Source organism: Belonocnema kinseyi, chromosome 4, assembly GCF_010883055.1.
Source record: "Belonocnema kinseyi isolate 2016_QV_RU_SX_M_011 chromosome 4, B_treatae_v1, whole genome shotgun sequence".
NCBI classification, from domain to species: domain Eukaryota; kingdom Metazoa; phylum Arthropoda; class Insecta; order Hymenoptera; family Cynipidae; genus Belonocnema; species Belonocnema kinseyi.
Window position 1 is genome coordinate 17,954,848 of NC_046660.1, and position 14,777 is coordinate 17,969,624.

Sequence of the window (14,777 nt, forward strand, 5' to 3'; positions counted from 1 at the left end):
ACGCTTACATTTTTACTTTAAAGAATTTTAAATTGCAGTCCTGAAGACTTAAACAAGTAAAAAATAAAAGTATTTGAAGTTGAAAATTTTGGATAAGAGCCATTTTTATTTGATCAACTCTAAATAAAATATTTTTTAAATGGATCTGTACTTTAAGTATTAAAAATTGTGAATAATAATTGATTCGGCAAGAAGATTCTGAATCCGTTAAAAATTTAAGAACTTTTAAATTTTAACGTTAAAAATTTAACTGTTTCAATTCGAAAGTCTTAGTTGTTAAAAAAATCTAAATGTCAGGTTAAAACCTCATAAACTATTTTCAACTTAAAAATAGATTCATAATTATATATTCGTATTTAAAGAATTTAATTAAATGTGAAATATTGTTTCAGTCTAAAATATTTCATTTTTAACACAATAAATTAAAAAATTTTTTAATTAAGACAAAGGATAATTAGTTAATATTTAGCGATATTTGACTGTTTATTTAAAATGATTAGATTGAATACAAATATTTAAAAGTATACAAATTGAAACTGAATTATTTCACATGGAAAACCTTAAATCGTTAAAATTTCGTTGCAAATAGCAACAGTCTAATTTAAAAGAAAATGTAATATTTTGAATACTAAAAAGAAAAAAAAATTCTAAGCTTTTTAAGCAGGGCTTCAAAAGAATTTTAAGAGAATATTAAAAATTTTTTTTAAAGATTTCAAAAATTGTCAAAAAAAGAATCTGGAATATTTCAAGGAATTTTTTTTAATTTGCAGGATTTTCTAAAAATCGTAGGAAAAATTCGATTCATTTTAACAGATATTTAGAAGTTCGGAAAAAATTTCAAAAATAATTTTAAATTTGAAAAATGTAAAACAATTTTTAGATTTCACAAAATTTTGAAACTTTACAAGGGTGTTTAAACTATTTAAGATGAAAATAATTTAGGAAGTGTGCGGTTTAAAAAAAATGTTTAATTTTTAAATTTTTTATGTTTCTAGCTTAAAATTGCTTAAAATAATATAATTTTGAAAACCTTAGAGTTCCCAGTGGGCACTAAATTTGGCGACGTCTTTACGACATAGTTACAACAACTTTACGACATCCTATGTCCATGTCGTCAAGTGTCGTAACGATGTCGTAAATACGTCGCCAAATTTTGTGACCACTGGGTTCATTGATTTATTCTTTAATTTATAGAGCATTGGAAATTATAATGTAGATATATATTTTTAGAATTGAATCTGAATCTTTGAACTCTGCATAATTTATTAAAGTAATTTCATTTTATATATTTTTATTTTTATTGATCATTTGAGTACAACATTTTTGAATTTAAAAACTTTTAAGTTCAATTTTAAAAGTTTAAAACTCAAGAGTTCCATTTTGAGTGCTTTAATTTATAGTTTATTTTTTATTGCTTAAAATGGAAAAATGTTTAGCTTTAAAATTCGAATTTTTCAAATTTTTTGACCGTGAAAAATGTTTGTGAACCGGGAAATTACCGGAAACTTTCATCGTCGATTAAAACGGCCACCCTTTATTTGGTTGAAAATTCATCTTTTTTTGGAGGAAAATTATTCTTCTTGCATGAAAATTTATCTACTTTGGTTATCGTGAAAACTTTATTTTTCAAATTACTTGGAAAAAGAGGATTTTTCACGGAAACGAAAGTAGATCAGTTTTCATACAATAAAAATAATTTTCTGCAAGAAAAGATGAATTTTCTACCACATAGTTAAATTTACAACCAAAGAAATGAATTTACAAACAAATAATAATATTATAACAAAACGAAATTTTCAATAAAATATATTAATATTTTTTAATAAAAGCGGTAAATTTTATAACAAGAAGAAAAATATAAAACCAAAAATGATGAATTTTTAACAAAATACAATGGATTTTCGATCAAATTGTTTAATTTTCAACTAAAAAAGATAAATTTTTAACCAAAAATGGAATGGTTTAATTTTCAGTTAATAAAATAATTTTGAACGAAAAAAAGGTGTCTCAGTAAAATAGTTGAATTTTCAACGAGAAACACAATGAGTTCTCAACGAAAAAAGTGAATTATCAACTAAAAAAATTCCTAATTGAAAATTATATTCATTAAATTTGAAGTTTAAAAAAAAATCATCAAAACAGTTAAATTTCCAACCAAAGAAATTAATTTTTTAACTAAAATCAATGAATTTTCAAACGAAAAAGATCAATTTTCAAGATTTTTAAGCTAAAGAAGAACCAAGATGATGGGTAGCTGGAGGGAAACCAAGATGGCGTTCCGATGGTGGAAGAGTGACAGATTGAATTTTCATTGATTCAGTTTATTTAAAAAAAAAAGAAAAACTAATTTTCGCAAAAAAATAGTTAAATTTGGAACCAAAAAGATGAATCTTTGAAGCGCTACCTAAAGATCTGGCAAATTCCCCTAACTGGCCATCGACGTGCAGACATCTTGCCAGCTGACGTCATAGCTTTAAATGCTGGTCCAATTAGAATCTTTCGTCTTCCCGCAAAAAATTTAAAAAGTATAATTTTTAATCATTAAAAAAAACATGCCAATTTATTTTTTTCTAACTTTACTCAAGTAATTATATCTAATTTTAAGTGCTCTTTTATTTTCACCCGGAAAAAATGTTCGTTGTAGTATAAATATTCTATCATTTTAGATAAAAATTCATCAATGCTTGAAAAATAAAATTTTTAATCTAAAAATTAATGTATCTAATGCTTGGTTGAAAATTTATCTATTTTGTTCAAATTTCCTTTATTTTTATTCAAAAAATTATCTTTTTGTTTTAAAATTAGACTATTTCAGTCAAAGATTCAGTATCAATAAAATAAGATTAGTTTTCTACAAAAAATAATGAATTCTCAATAAAATACGTAATTTTTTGTAACAAATAGTTAAATCTTCAAACAAGAAGTTTTAACAAAGAAATTCATTTCCAATCATGAAAACGAATGTTTTACAAACAGGTTTAATTTGATACCAAATGGTTGAATCTTCAAGAAGAAAATTAATTTTTAATCAAAACAGATTAATTTTTAATTAGACAGTTGTATTTACAACGAAAAAATATTAAATTTTCAAAAAAAAAAAAGATTAATATAAAAACCAAAAAGATAAATTTTTAACAACGTGTAGTTGAATTTTTGGTAAAATAAAAAATGGTTACAATCGAACTTTCAACACAATAGTTTAATTTTCAGGTTGAAAAATGAATTTTCAAAAAACGCGAATTTTTAACTAAAATTATGAATTTTCAGGTAAAAAATTACTTTTTAACAAAAATAAAAACGTTTAATTAATTAAAATTATGGATGTTCAAACAAAGAAATAAAAAATGATTAAAAAAACAGATAAATTTTCAACAATAAAACTATTTGAAAAATTTCCAATCCAAATATACGAAATTTTTTAAAGAATGTTGAATTTTGAACATGAAAAGTTTAATTTTTAAAGAAAAAGTTAATTTTTACGCAAGAAAGATGGTTTTTTTACAAGGGAAGATAATTTTAAATTCCAAAATGATAAAGTTTCTTTTTAAAAAATATATATTTAGCAAAGCGTTTGAATTTTCCACAAAAAATATGCATTTTAAAGAAAATACTTGAATTTTCAAAAAAATAATTAAATTTTATCAAACGAATAGTTAAATTGCAAACAAAATAGTTAAATTTTTAAACTGAAGTTGAATTGTAAACAATAAATAAATTTCTGATATTAGAAATGGCCGATTACTGGTCAAATAATTTTCAAGAAAAAGATTATTTTTTCGAAAACAGTTAATTTTTCATCGAAAACAGTAAGAAGAGAAGATTTTCTACCAAAAAAAAGGTATTTTCAATCCAAAAAGGCGAATTTTCCATTAGAAAAAGACGAAATTTCAACAAAACCTTTGATTTTTTTTCGAAAAAATGTTTTTTTTTAAACGAAATAATTGTATTTTCAACAAAATAAACGAATTTTTAAGTAAACTAGATGAAATATGAATAAAAAATAAAATGGCAGAACCTTGAAAAAAAAAGAATACAAGAGTACAATAACACTATTTGTAAAATTTTTAAATCTACGGTACAAAGTTTCTAGAATATTCTTTAATTTGGAACCCGAAAAACTTAATTTTCGAAAGAAAAAGTCTATTTTATACAAGAAAGAAGACTTCTGCCAAATTTTCAGCAAAACAATAAAATTTTGGATGAAAAACATCAATTTTTTAGAAAATATTTGAATTTTCAAACTGAAAAGTTGAATTTTCCAGAAAAAAGTTAATTTGTGATCAAGTAAATAAATTCTCTACCAAAATGGTCGAATTTTCAGCCCATATAAACTAATTTTTAAAAAGTTGAATTTTTAAACATTGAAGATAATTTTTTAAGAAAATTTTTCAAACAAAAGTGTTCTAACTCCAATCAGAAACCAAAACGATTTCCATTGTCAACCAAATAGCTTAATTTTTAAGAAAGACGATTTTTTTAGAAGACAGTTGATTTTTCCACAAACAGTGACACTATTCAACCGGGAGCAATGAAATTTTAACCAAAAAAGTTTAGATTTTGTTTTCTTAGGCGTTTTTTATATATAGGTAACCTTCGAAATTATTTCAAACCTTTTTAATGAATTTACTTGTAAATCTGAAAAGTGTGGTTAGGTTAGGTTGACCCATATTACACAATCTGTGTAACAGTAAATATAAAAAAAATACTTTGAATTCTGCCGAAATATTATTTAATCCTCTTGAATCGTCGAAAATGCTATTGTCCCCATTTCGTTTTTGTCTTTATTAGTTAAATTTACGAGCGACTTGCGTGACGTGAACCAATGAATTGCGCGTGATTCGTGATTGCGCTGGCATGCCTTGTATTTGTGAGTGGTGTTTTCTTTTTTAGTAAGATGACTAATTACGCAATAAATTTGGTGCAAGAATGACTTTGAAACTCTCAAGAGATCACCAAGAAGCTCAATTTACAAGAAGATGGCTTCAAGAATAGCAGCGAGTGCAACAGTTCGTGCTGTCAAAGGAAGAAGAATTCTGCCAACTCGAGCTGCTCTAGTTTTGGTAAGTTTTTAATCAATATTTCCATTTTTGGTGCACTTATTTTCATGTTAATCTGCATTATTCCACACTTCTCTTAAGATATGATCACAAAATTACGTTTTACGCTGTTGTCATTTCAACATAACCTCACTTTCCTGTCGAGATTTGTTTTTGTAGTTTTCTTGTTCAAAATTGTACTCTTGTTTCTTAATTCGACAAATAGTGATATATCCATAAATATTTAACACAAATAAAAATTGTCTCTTATTTTTGAGAGTAAGTCACACAATTGGTTAGTTAGTTGTCAAAAATTAAATTGCAAATCAGTGTTGAATAATTTGTTGCAATTGGACAAATTTCATGTAAATATTCACTTGCGGAAACTTTCGTTCTGATTTTAAATTAAAAAATGAATTTAGTGAAAAAGTAATTTTTGAGGTAACTTGAATTAACTTTATGCAGTAACTCTTCCCTTTTTTCTGAAGAATTCCTTCTTTTTCCCCGTGTTTTCGAGAAACATAACCTTTTTCTCGTTTTTCGCTAAAATGTGAACTGAATTATTCAAATCCAATGAGATAAACCAACTACTTTTGGTTCAAGTTGATTCTTTTTAATTAAAAAGTCTACTATTGTAGTTTTAGTTGAAAATTTAGAATTAACAAATTTATTTATTTCGTTGAAAATCTTATTATTTTGTTGAAAATTCCACTATTTTGTTGAAAGACCGTTTTTTCTTATTAAAAAATTGGTCTTTTTGGATTGAAACCCCAAATGTATGTGGTTAAGAATTTTTTTCTTTCATAATTGAAAAATCTATCATGGTTAAAAATCCAAATCTTCTGTTGAGAATTTAACTGGTTTGGTAGAAATCTAATCTTTTTTTGGTAAAAAATGCAACTCCGTTTTTACTTTTTTTAAAGGAGAATTCATATTTTTGGTCAAAAATTCAACTGGTTTATTAAACATTCTTTTTTTTTTGATGAAACGTTCTTCTCTTTTGTGTCAAAATTTTATTATTTAGTTGAAAATTTCAATATTTTGTTGAAAAATATCTTTATTGGTTGATAATTCAAGTGTTCTGTTAAACGTTCTGTTTTTAAAAAAGAAAGTTCGCCTTTTTAGATTCAAAATTCATCTTTCGGCAGAAAATACATATTTTTTGGTTAAGAATAAACATTTTTGTTGAAAATTTAAGTATTTTGGTGTAAATTAAATTTTTTTTTCTTTAAAAGATGCCACTGATTGTTTGAAAATTATTCTATTTTTGATGAAAATTCGTCTTTTTTGGTCAAAAATTCAAATTTTTTGTTGAGCATTCGCTTTTCGTATAAAATTCGCATTTTTGTATTGAAATTTTTCATCTTTTTTGGGTGAAAATTTTATGATTTTGTTGAAAATTCCACTATTTTGTTGAAAAGTCATCTGTATTGGTTGAAAATTGAACTATTTTTTTTTAAATTCAATTAATTTGTTGGAAATTAACTTTTTTGGTTAAAAATGCATATTTTCATATTGAAAATTTAAGTTTTATGCAAAAAAAATAGCCTGTTCACATGAAAATTTAACAATCTGGTGAGATTTTTTTTCTTTCACAATTGAAAAACCTTTGTTGGTTTGCAAATATTTTTTGATTGAAATGTCTATTTTCACATTTTTCGTTAAGAACTAAAATTTTTTAGTTGAAAGTTAATTCTTTGTAATTGAAAAGTCTACTATAATATTTTGTTGTTCAGAATTTAACTCTTTTAGTTGATAATTCAAGTTTTTTGTTAAATGTTCGTTTTGTTTTAAATAGAAAATTCGACTTCTTAGATTGAAATTTCATATTTCGGCAGAAAATACATATTTTTTGGTTAAAAATGAACATTTTTGTTGAAAATTCAAGTGTTTTGTTACAAATTTAATCTTTTTTGATCAAAAGATACTACTGATTGATTAAAAATTATCTATTTTTGTTGAAAATTCGTCTTGTTTAGTCAAAAATTCAAATTTTTTGTTGAGCATTCGTGTTTTATATAAAATTCGTCTTTTTGGATTGAAAATTTATCTTTCGGTAGAAAATACATATTTTTGGTTGAAAATTAACTTTTTTGTTGATAATTTATATTTTCAGGTTGAAAATTTAACAATATTTTTTGAGAATTCATCACGTTTGGTCGAAATTTTAACTGTTTTATTGAACGTTCGTTTTTTTTTTATAAAACGTTCGTCTTCTTGGATTGAAAATTCATATTTTGGTTAGCAAACTTTTTTTAAGTTAATTGTTTTCATCTTTTTTGGGTAAAAATTTGATTATTTTGATGAAAATTACACTATTTAGTTGAAAAGTCATCTTTATTGGTTGAAAATTAAACTCTTCTGTTCAAAATTAAAATTTTTTGGTAGAAATTTAATATTTTTTTGTTTGCAAATCTTTTTCGATTGAAAAATCCATTTTCACATTTTTCGTTAAGAATTCATATTTTTTGGTCAAAATCTTCGTTGCAAGTTCGTTTTTTTTTATAAAAAACTATTTTTTTAAAAAGCCATCTTTTTCGTGAAAAATTAAACTTCTTCGTTTATTGAAAATTCAACACTTTTTGTAGAAAATTCAAATAAATTTAACTGTTGACAAATTTAAGTATTTCATTGAAAATTTAACTATTTGGTTAAACATTTTTTTTTAAAGTTCATATTTTCTGGTTAAAAATTAACTGTTTTTTTTTTAATTCGTCTTTTTGGCTTTAAATTCAAAAGTTCGGTGGACAAATTTAACTACTTAGTTGAAAATTCAACTCTTTGGCTGAAAATGTGTCTTTTTGGTTTAAAAACTCAAGGTTTTTGTTAAAAATTCATAGTTTTGGATTTTAAACTGAACTGTTTTGTAGGAAATTAATCTTCTTGGTTTATAAATTCAAAAATTGGGTTGAAATCTGTGCAACTGTAACTATTGCAAATAAGAAATAAAAATTTCAAGTCCGTTTTTAATATAATATACAAAGAAAAAAGCTAATTATTTTATATACTATATCATATCAATGAGAGTATAAAAAACATTTATTTTTCAGACACCAAAAGCAGTAAATAAAGTGAAAGAAATACTGAACGAGAAACCGGATTGCGTAAGTTCCATGGATTTTATAGATTTTATAGAGATTGAATGGCCCTTACGAAAAAATATTGTGGACAAATTATTTTAGGCTTTACTATCATTTTTTTGTAATTTTCGGAAATTTATTACAGAAAATTATTATACAGAAAACGATTAATTAATTAAAAATTAATCTTCTACCAAATGTGGAATAGTGAAATTTCCAGATAAAATAAATTGAATTTCCGACAAGATATACAATTTGCAAAAAAGAAGTAAAATTTCAACTATAAAAGAAAACAATTTCAATAAAAAATAGTATAATTAAATTTTGTGATGCAAAAATTTGTTTTCAACCAAAAATAGCGAATTTTTCAATATAATAATTATTTTTCTACCAAAAATTGAATAATTGATATTCCAAGCAATAAATATTTTCATATTATATAAAAAACGGTCGAATTTAAACAAAAAAGACGAATTTTAAATTAATTACTTAATTTTTAAGTTCAAAACTTAATGTTCAACAGCAACAAATTATCAATAAAATACTTAAATTTTAATCGAAAAAAATTACCATTTTCAGTTTGAAAAATAATTTTGGACTAAGAAAAAACAGGTTTGAACGAGATACCTAAATTTTCAACCAAAAATTCAGTTAATAAATTTTTAACGAAAAAAAAATTGATTTTCATCAAGATAGTTGATTTTAAACCAAAGAGATGAACCTTTAACAAACAAAGAAAAATGTACAAGTTGATAATTCAACAAAAAAAAACTTTTACATTTGAAGCAGTTGATTTTAATCAGAAAAAAAATTTTCTCCAAAAAATGGAATAGTTAATTTTTCATCAGAAAATATGAATTTTCATCCGAGAAAATTAATTTTCAGCCAGAAAAGATAAAATTTTAACAAAAATACATACAATTTAACGGAATAGTTGAATTTACAACCAAAAATTAAAATTTTAAAAGTAAAAAAATAAGTTTTCAACCAAAAATGAAATGCTTGAGTTTTTATTCAGAAAAATTAATTTTCAGCGCAAAAAAACGAACTTTCTGCAAACATTTTAATTTTCTACTAAATTTTTTAATTTTCTAGGCAATAAGACGGGTTTGGTAGAAAACATTTTAAATTTTTAACCTGAAAATATGAATTTTTAACCAAACAGTTGAATTTTCAACCAATTTGTTAAAAATTTAGCAGAAAAAAATTAATTTTTGACAAACAAAATGCTAAGTTTAAACAAAATACATCAATTTTTAAGTAAAGAGTTAAATTTTCAACTAAAAAAGATAAATTTTCAACAAAAAATGGAATTGTTAAATTTTCAACAACAAAAAACACTAATTTCCAAGAAAATAGTTATGTTTTTGGCAAAAAATGAATTCTTAGCAAAGTAGTTTATTTTGCGACTAAATATTTGAACTTTCTACTAAATTTGTCAATTTTCGGTTTTTAGTGATTCCCAAACATATTATAGAATTTACAGGGTGGCCGCTGGACCGGGATATCACAGTGATTTTTTTTTTGACCGGGAATTTTACAAATTTGAAGAAGAAAAATATGTCCACGTTCGATTTCAACAGTTTTTAAATAATTAGTTGAATTGTTATGTTTTTCAATTATGCTATTATTTAGCTTACAATGCGTAATTTAAAAATTTTGTTATTTTGAAAATTTTCGATTCAAAAGTTTTATTTTTAAGCTTACATTTAAGAATTTTCAGATTTTAACGTTAAAACTTAAACGGTTACAATTTGAAAGTCTTAGTCATTAAACAAATTTGAAGGTGTGACTGAAAGTTTATAAACTATTTTCAACTTAAAAATAACATAATAATATATTCGCAATTAAAGGATTTTTTTTAATTTAAATATTGTTTTAGTCTAAAATATTCAGTTTTTAATCCATTCAATTTGAAATTTTTAATTAAAAAAAAAGATTAATTATTGAATGTTTAGCAATATTTGAATTTTTATTTAAGACAAGTAAATTGAAACCAAATATTTTAAAGTAAAGAATCTTTAACTGAATTTTCTGACATAGAAGACCTGTTATCGTTAAAATTTCAAAGAGCCGTTAAACTTTGAACGTTAAAATCTTAATTGTTGTATTTGAAAAATGCTTAATTTGTGAGTGATTTTTTTTTAATTTTGACTTATAATTTACAAATAAAGATTTGTTGAAAAAAATTTGAGTAATTTCAAGATATTTAGGAGTTTTAAAAAGATAAAAAATTATCATGCAAATTTTAGAAAGTTTTCTTAAAATCTTCTAGAATCTTTTTTAAAAATTTTGTTTAAATCTTTGAAAAACTTTTTAAATATTTTCTCAAAATAATTTTTCAAAATAAAAAGTTATTTTTAATTTTCCTAGGAATCTTAAGAAAATGTTTTTATTTTTTTGAAGCCTTTCACAACTCTTGAAAAGAATATAATTTTTTTGTTTAAAATCTGCGAAAATCTACATTTTGTTTTATATTAGGCTATCATTTCAAGTTTTACATTAAGTTTGAATGTTTTCAAAACTTCTACATATCGCTTAAAATTAATCAAATTTCGCCTACGAAATAATAAATGTTCAATTGTTGTTTATACATCCAAATTGTAAAGAAATTTTCTAAAATTTACAGGATTTTCTGAAAATTGTAGAAAAAATTCAATTAATTTTGACATATATTTAGAAGTTCTGAAAAAATTTCCAAAATAATTTTAAATTTACAATAACTTAGATTTCTTAAGATTTTGAAATAAAATTTGGAAGCTTTCCAAGGATGTTTAAACTATTTAAAAAGAAAATAATTGAACTTTTAATTTAAGAAATTTTCAGTTAAAAAAGTTTCAATTTTTCAAAATTTGATGTTTCTAGTTTAAAATTCCTTAAAATTATATAATTTTGAAAATTTTATAGTTCATTGATTTTTTTTTATTTTTTTATATTGAAAAATGTTAGTACCGTCAATTTTATATGCGTAAATTATTGTGCATCGAATACAACATTTTTTAATTAAAAACTTTTAAATTTCAATTTTAAAAGTTCAAATTTAAACAAATCCACTTTGAGTGCTTTCATTTGCATCTCAGTTTTTATGACCTCAAGTAAAAAAATTTTTAGCTTTAGAGTTCCATTTTTTAAATTTCATTGACCGTGAAAAATGTTTGCGAACCGGGAAAAAGCCGGAAAATAACCGGGAATTTATTTCATCGAATAAAACGGCCACCCTATGATCAATATTTAACTGAGATATTTGAATTTTTAACTAAAAAGATGAATTTTCTACCAAAAATTCGTCTTTTGAAACAAAATACATCAATTTTCAACAAAATAATTGAATTTTTAACTAAAATTATGAATCCTTAATTAAAAATCATTAACTTAAAAAAATAATAATTTTCAGCTGGAAAAAAAAGGTTTGACGACAAAATAGGTCAGTTAAAAAAATTGATTTTCCACAAGATATAATCTAACTAAGTGATAAATTTGCAACTAAAATAATAAATCTTTAACTGTGATACATGAGTTGTAAACGAAAAAGATTAATTTTTAACTAAAATTATAGATATTTAATTCGAATATTTGAATTTTCAAACAAAAAGATTAATTTTCTGCCATAATACGACTTTTTAAACAAAATACATCAATTAAAAAAAAATAGTTGAATTTTTAACAAAACAGAACGAATTTTCAATTAAAATTGTAAAATTTTCTATTGTAGTGGGTACATTTTCTAAGAAAGTGATAAATTTTTAACTAAAATTATGAATCTTCATGATTCTTTAACAAAAAAATGGAATAGTTCAATTTTCAAGTATAAAATGAGTTTCTAATCAAACCAATGAATTTTTTCAACTAAAATGATGAATCTTGAACCAAGGTACAGAATAAAAACTTTGAATAAATATAAATTAAATAATAATAAATATTTAACAGTTCCACTTTGAGTGCTTTCGCTTGCAGCTCAGTTTTTATCACCTCAAGTGGAAAATTGTTTAGCTTTAGTGTTCCATTTTTTAAATTTCATTGACCGTGAAAAATTTTTACGATCCGGGAAAAAACCGGGAATCTATTCCGACGATTAAAACGGCCACCCTGAATTTACTATTTTCGTAAAAAATAATATATAGCTTTTCCAAGGAATCTTTTCAGTTAATAGGGTAGATAGGACGTTATTACATTGTCACCAGAAACTTTATTGGTTTTTAAATTTCTGATAATTTTAATCACTTCTGTTGGCGTAGATTATTTTTACGTCCTCTGTTTTCATTTTATTATTTTTTAGATCATTCCTAACAACCCAAATAATTATCCAACCGTGAGTTTTGGATCCTAGATTTTTATTTTGTCCATGAAAATTGTCTAAAAAATCAGCTATTGCATTTACTTTCCCTTTTGTACTACATACTTAGTTTTTATTAAGATTAAAAAAAAAAATCTGGGAATTTCTGTAAGAAGTAATACTAAAAAAATAATCAGAGCTGCCACAAAGTCAATATTAGTCACTTTTTTCTCAAATCACTTTTTAGTTACTTTTTTCAATAAATTAACTGATCGATTAATTAGTATTTAGTTCAGGTCTATACCTATTTTTGAATTGTCTTGAGTATTTTCGAAGTATTTCAGGGTATTTTTAAACATTCCGAGAAATTTTTAATAGATTTCAATAATTCGAAGAGATTTTCTAAAGATTTTAGAATATTTTTAAAAAATCGAAGGCATTTTCAAGAGCTTTGAATTTGAAATATTTTACGGAATTTTAAAAGATTCCAAGGAATTTATTACTTTGACGGGATTTTAAAGCGTTTGAAATATTTTAGGATAATGCATTTTCTTGAATATCGGAAGATATAGAACGATTAAAAGATTTCCGAGAATTTTAATGATTTTATGGGATTCTACAGCTCTCAGAGTATTCTAATACATTTTCCAAGTTTACAGGAAATATCTTTAGTGGATTTCAAAGAATTTATTCACGAGAATTGAATTAGGCACACTAGTGCGAATTCGCACCCGAAGTTTTTTCATTTTGTTGGCATTTACGCAAATACAGCTGAAGCGGATTATCCCCATACATATTAAACGTATATGTTAAATATGTGTGATATATGATAGTTGTTTGTTATATGTTTAATATATTAAATATTTAATATTAACATTGAAAAAAAAACCAATTCCTACCAGTGTACCGTTTAGGTATTCTCGGTTGAAGTGTACCGTTTGAGGGTTAATTCAAGGGATTTTTAAAAAGTTTTTATTTAATTGGTACTGGAAATGAATTGATAAAGTGATCAAATAATTTGAAAGTTTTAAAAGTATTTTTTTCAAATTCCTTGGCATTTTCAACAGCTTTAAGAAATTTCAGAAGATTTTAAATGGTTTTTAATATTTTAGGTTATTTTATAAGATTATAAATAATTTTTTCATTGATTTCAGTAATTTAATGGGATTCAAAAGATTTGAAATATTTTATGAAATTTTAAATGGTTTCGCAGAAGTTTTTTTTATATATTTCAATAGTTTGAAGAGATTTTAAAGACGGAAATATTTTAAGATATTTAAGAAAATTCCAATTTCCAATCTCTTTTATATTTGTGAAATATTTTTTATTCATTTCAAATCGTTAAAATATTAAAAATTTTTGTGATATCTTTTTAAATTTTTATAAAGTCTTTAAAATCCTTTAAATCTTTTAAACCTTTGTGAAATATATAAATAAAATCTTTGAAATATTCGTGAAATTTTTTTGAAGTCTTTTGAAATATTTGTTAAGTGTTCGAAATCTTTGTAAAATCTTTGTGAAATTTTCTAAACATATTTTAAATCGTTTAAAATATTTAAAATGTTTTGAAATCTTTGCAATCTGATGTACTGTACTCTTTTTTTAAATCATTGAATTTGAAATCTTTATGAAAATTTTGAAATATTTTTGCAATTTTTTGTATTCATTTTAAGTCATTAGAATGTTTGAAATCTTTTGAAATCTTTTAAACGAATATTTTTAAATCTGAAATATTTGTGAAATCTTTCGCCTTCATTTGAAATCATTAAAACATTAAGAAACCTTTGTGAAATCTTTCTTTAATCTTTGTTTGTGAAACCTTTTGTATTAGTTTGAAATTGTTTAAAATCTTTTAAATCTGGTATAATTTATCCGTTTTTGAAATTCTTAAGATCTTCTGAAAAGTTTGTGAAATCTTTAGTGTTCATTTACAATCTTTATTAAATCTTTGAAATCTTTTCTACATGCCTTTTTCGAATCCTTGAATGCTTTTTAGGTATTTGAAATCCACGGACTCTTTTTGAAATGTTTAAAGTACTTCTAAATATTATAAAAGCTTTGAAATATTTTGAAATCTCTAGAATTCTTTTGTTACCTTTTGAAATCTGATGTATACTTAAAAACCGAGTGGTCAACGACTTCGGAAACTGTTTTAAAAGCAAAACAAAAATTCAAATGCAAGGTTCTCGTGGGAAATTCAGGGTATCCGTTTTAATCGACGAAATAAATTCCCGATTTTTTCCCGGTTCGCAAACATTTTTCACGGTCAATGAAATTTAAAAAAGGAACACTAAAGCTAAACAATTTTCCACTTGAGGTAATAAAAACTGAGCTGCAAATGAAAGCACTCAAAGTGGAACTGTTAAATTTTGAACTTTTAAAATTGAA

At 23.6% G+C, this 14,777-nt stretch overlaps 1 protein-coding gene across 2 annotated transcripts in view; it reads left to right on the forward strand.

The window, feature by feature from the left end:
- The first annotated feature begins 4,627 nt into the window (after positions 1–4,627).
- Positions 4,628–14,777, forward strand: part of LOC117171931 (iron-sulfur cluster assembly 1 homolog, mitochondrial) — a 12,613-nt gene continuing 2,463 nt past the window's right edge. The window contains exons 1-2 of one of the 2 annotated variants that reach the window (XM_033359594.1): positions 4,684–5,060; positions 8,087–8,140. In XM_033359594.1, coding sequence (XP_033215485.1) covers positions 4,977–5,060; positions 8,087–8,140 — 138 coding nt within the window. In that variant the 5' untranslated portion in view covers positions 4,684–4,976. Of the gene's footprint in view, positions 5,061–8,086; positions 8,141–14,777 lie in introns of both variants that reach the window. The other variant, XM_033359595.1, reaches the window with a different exon arrangement.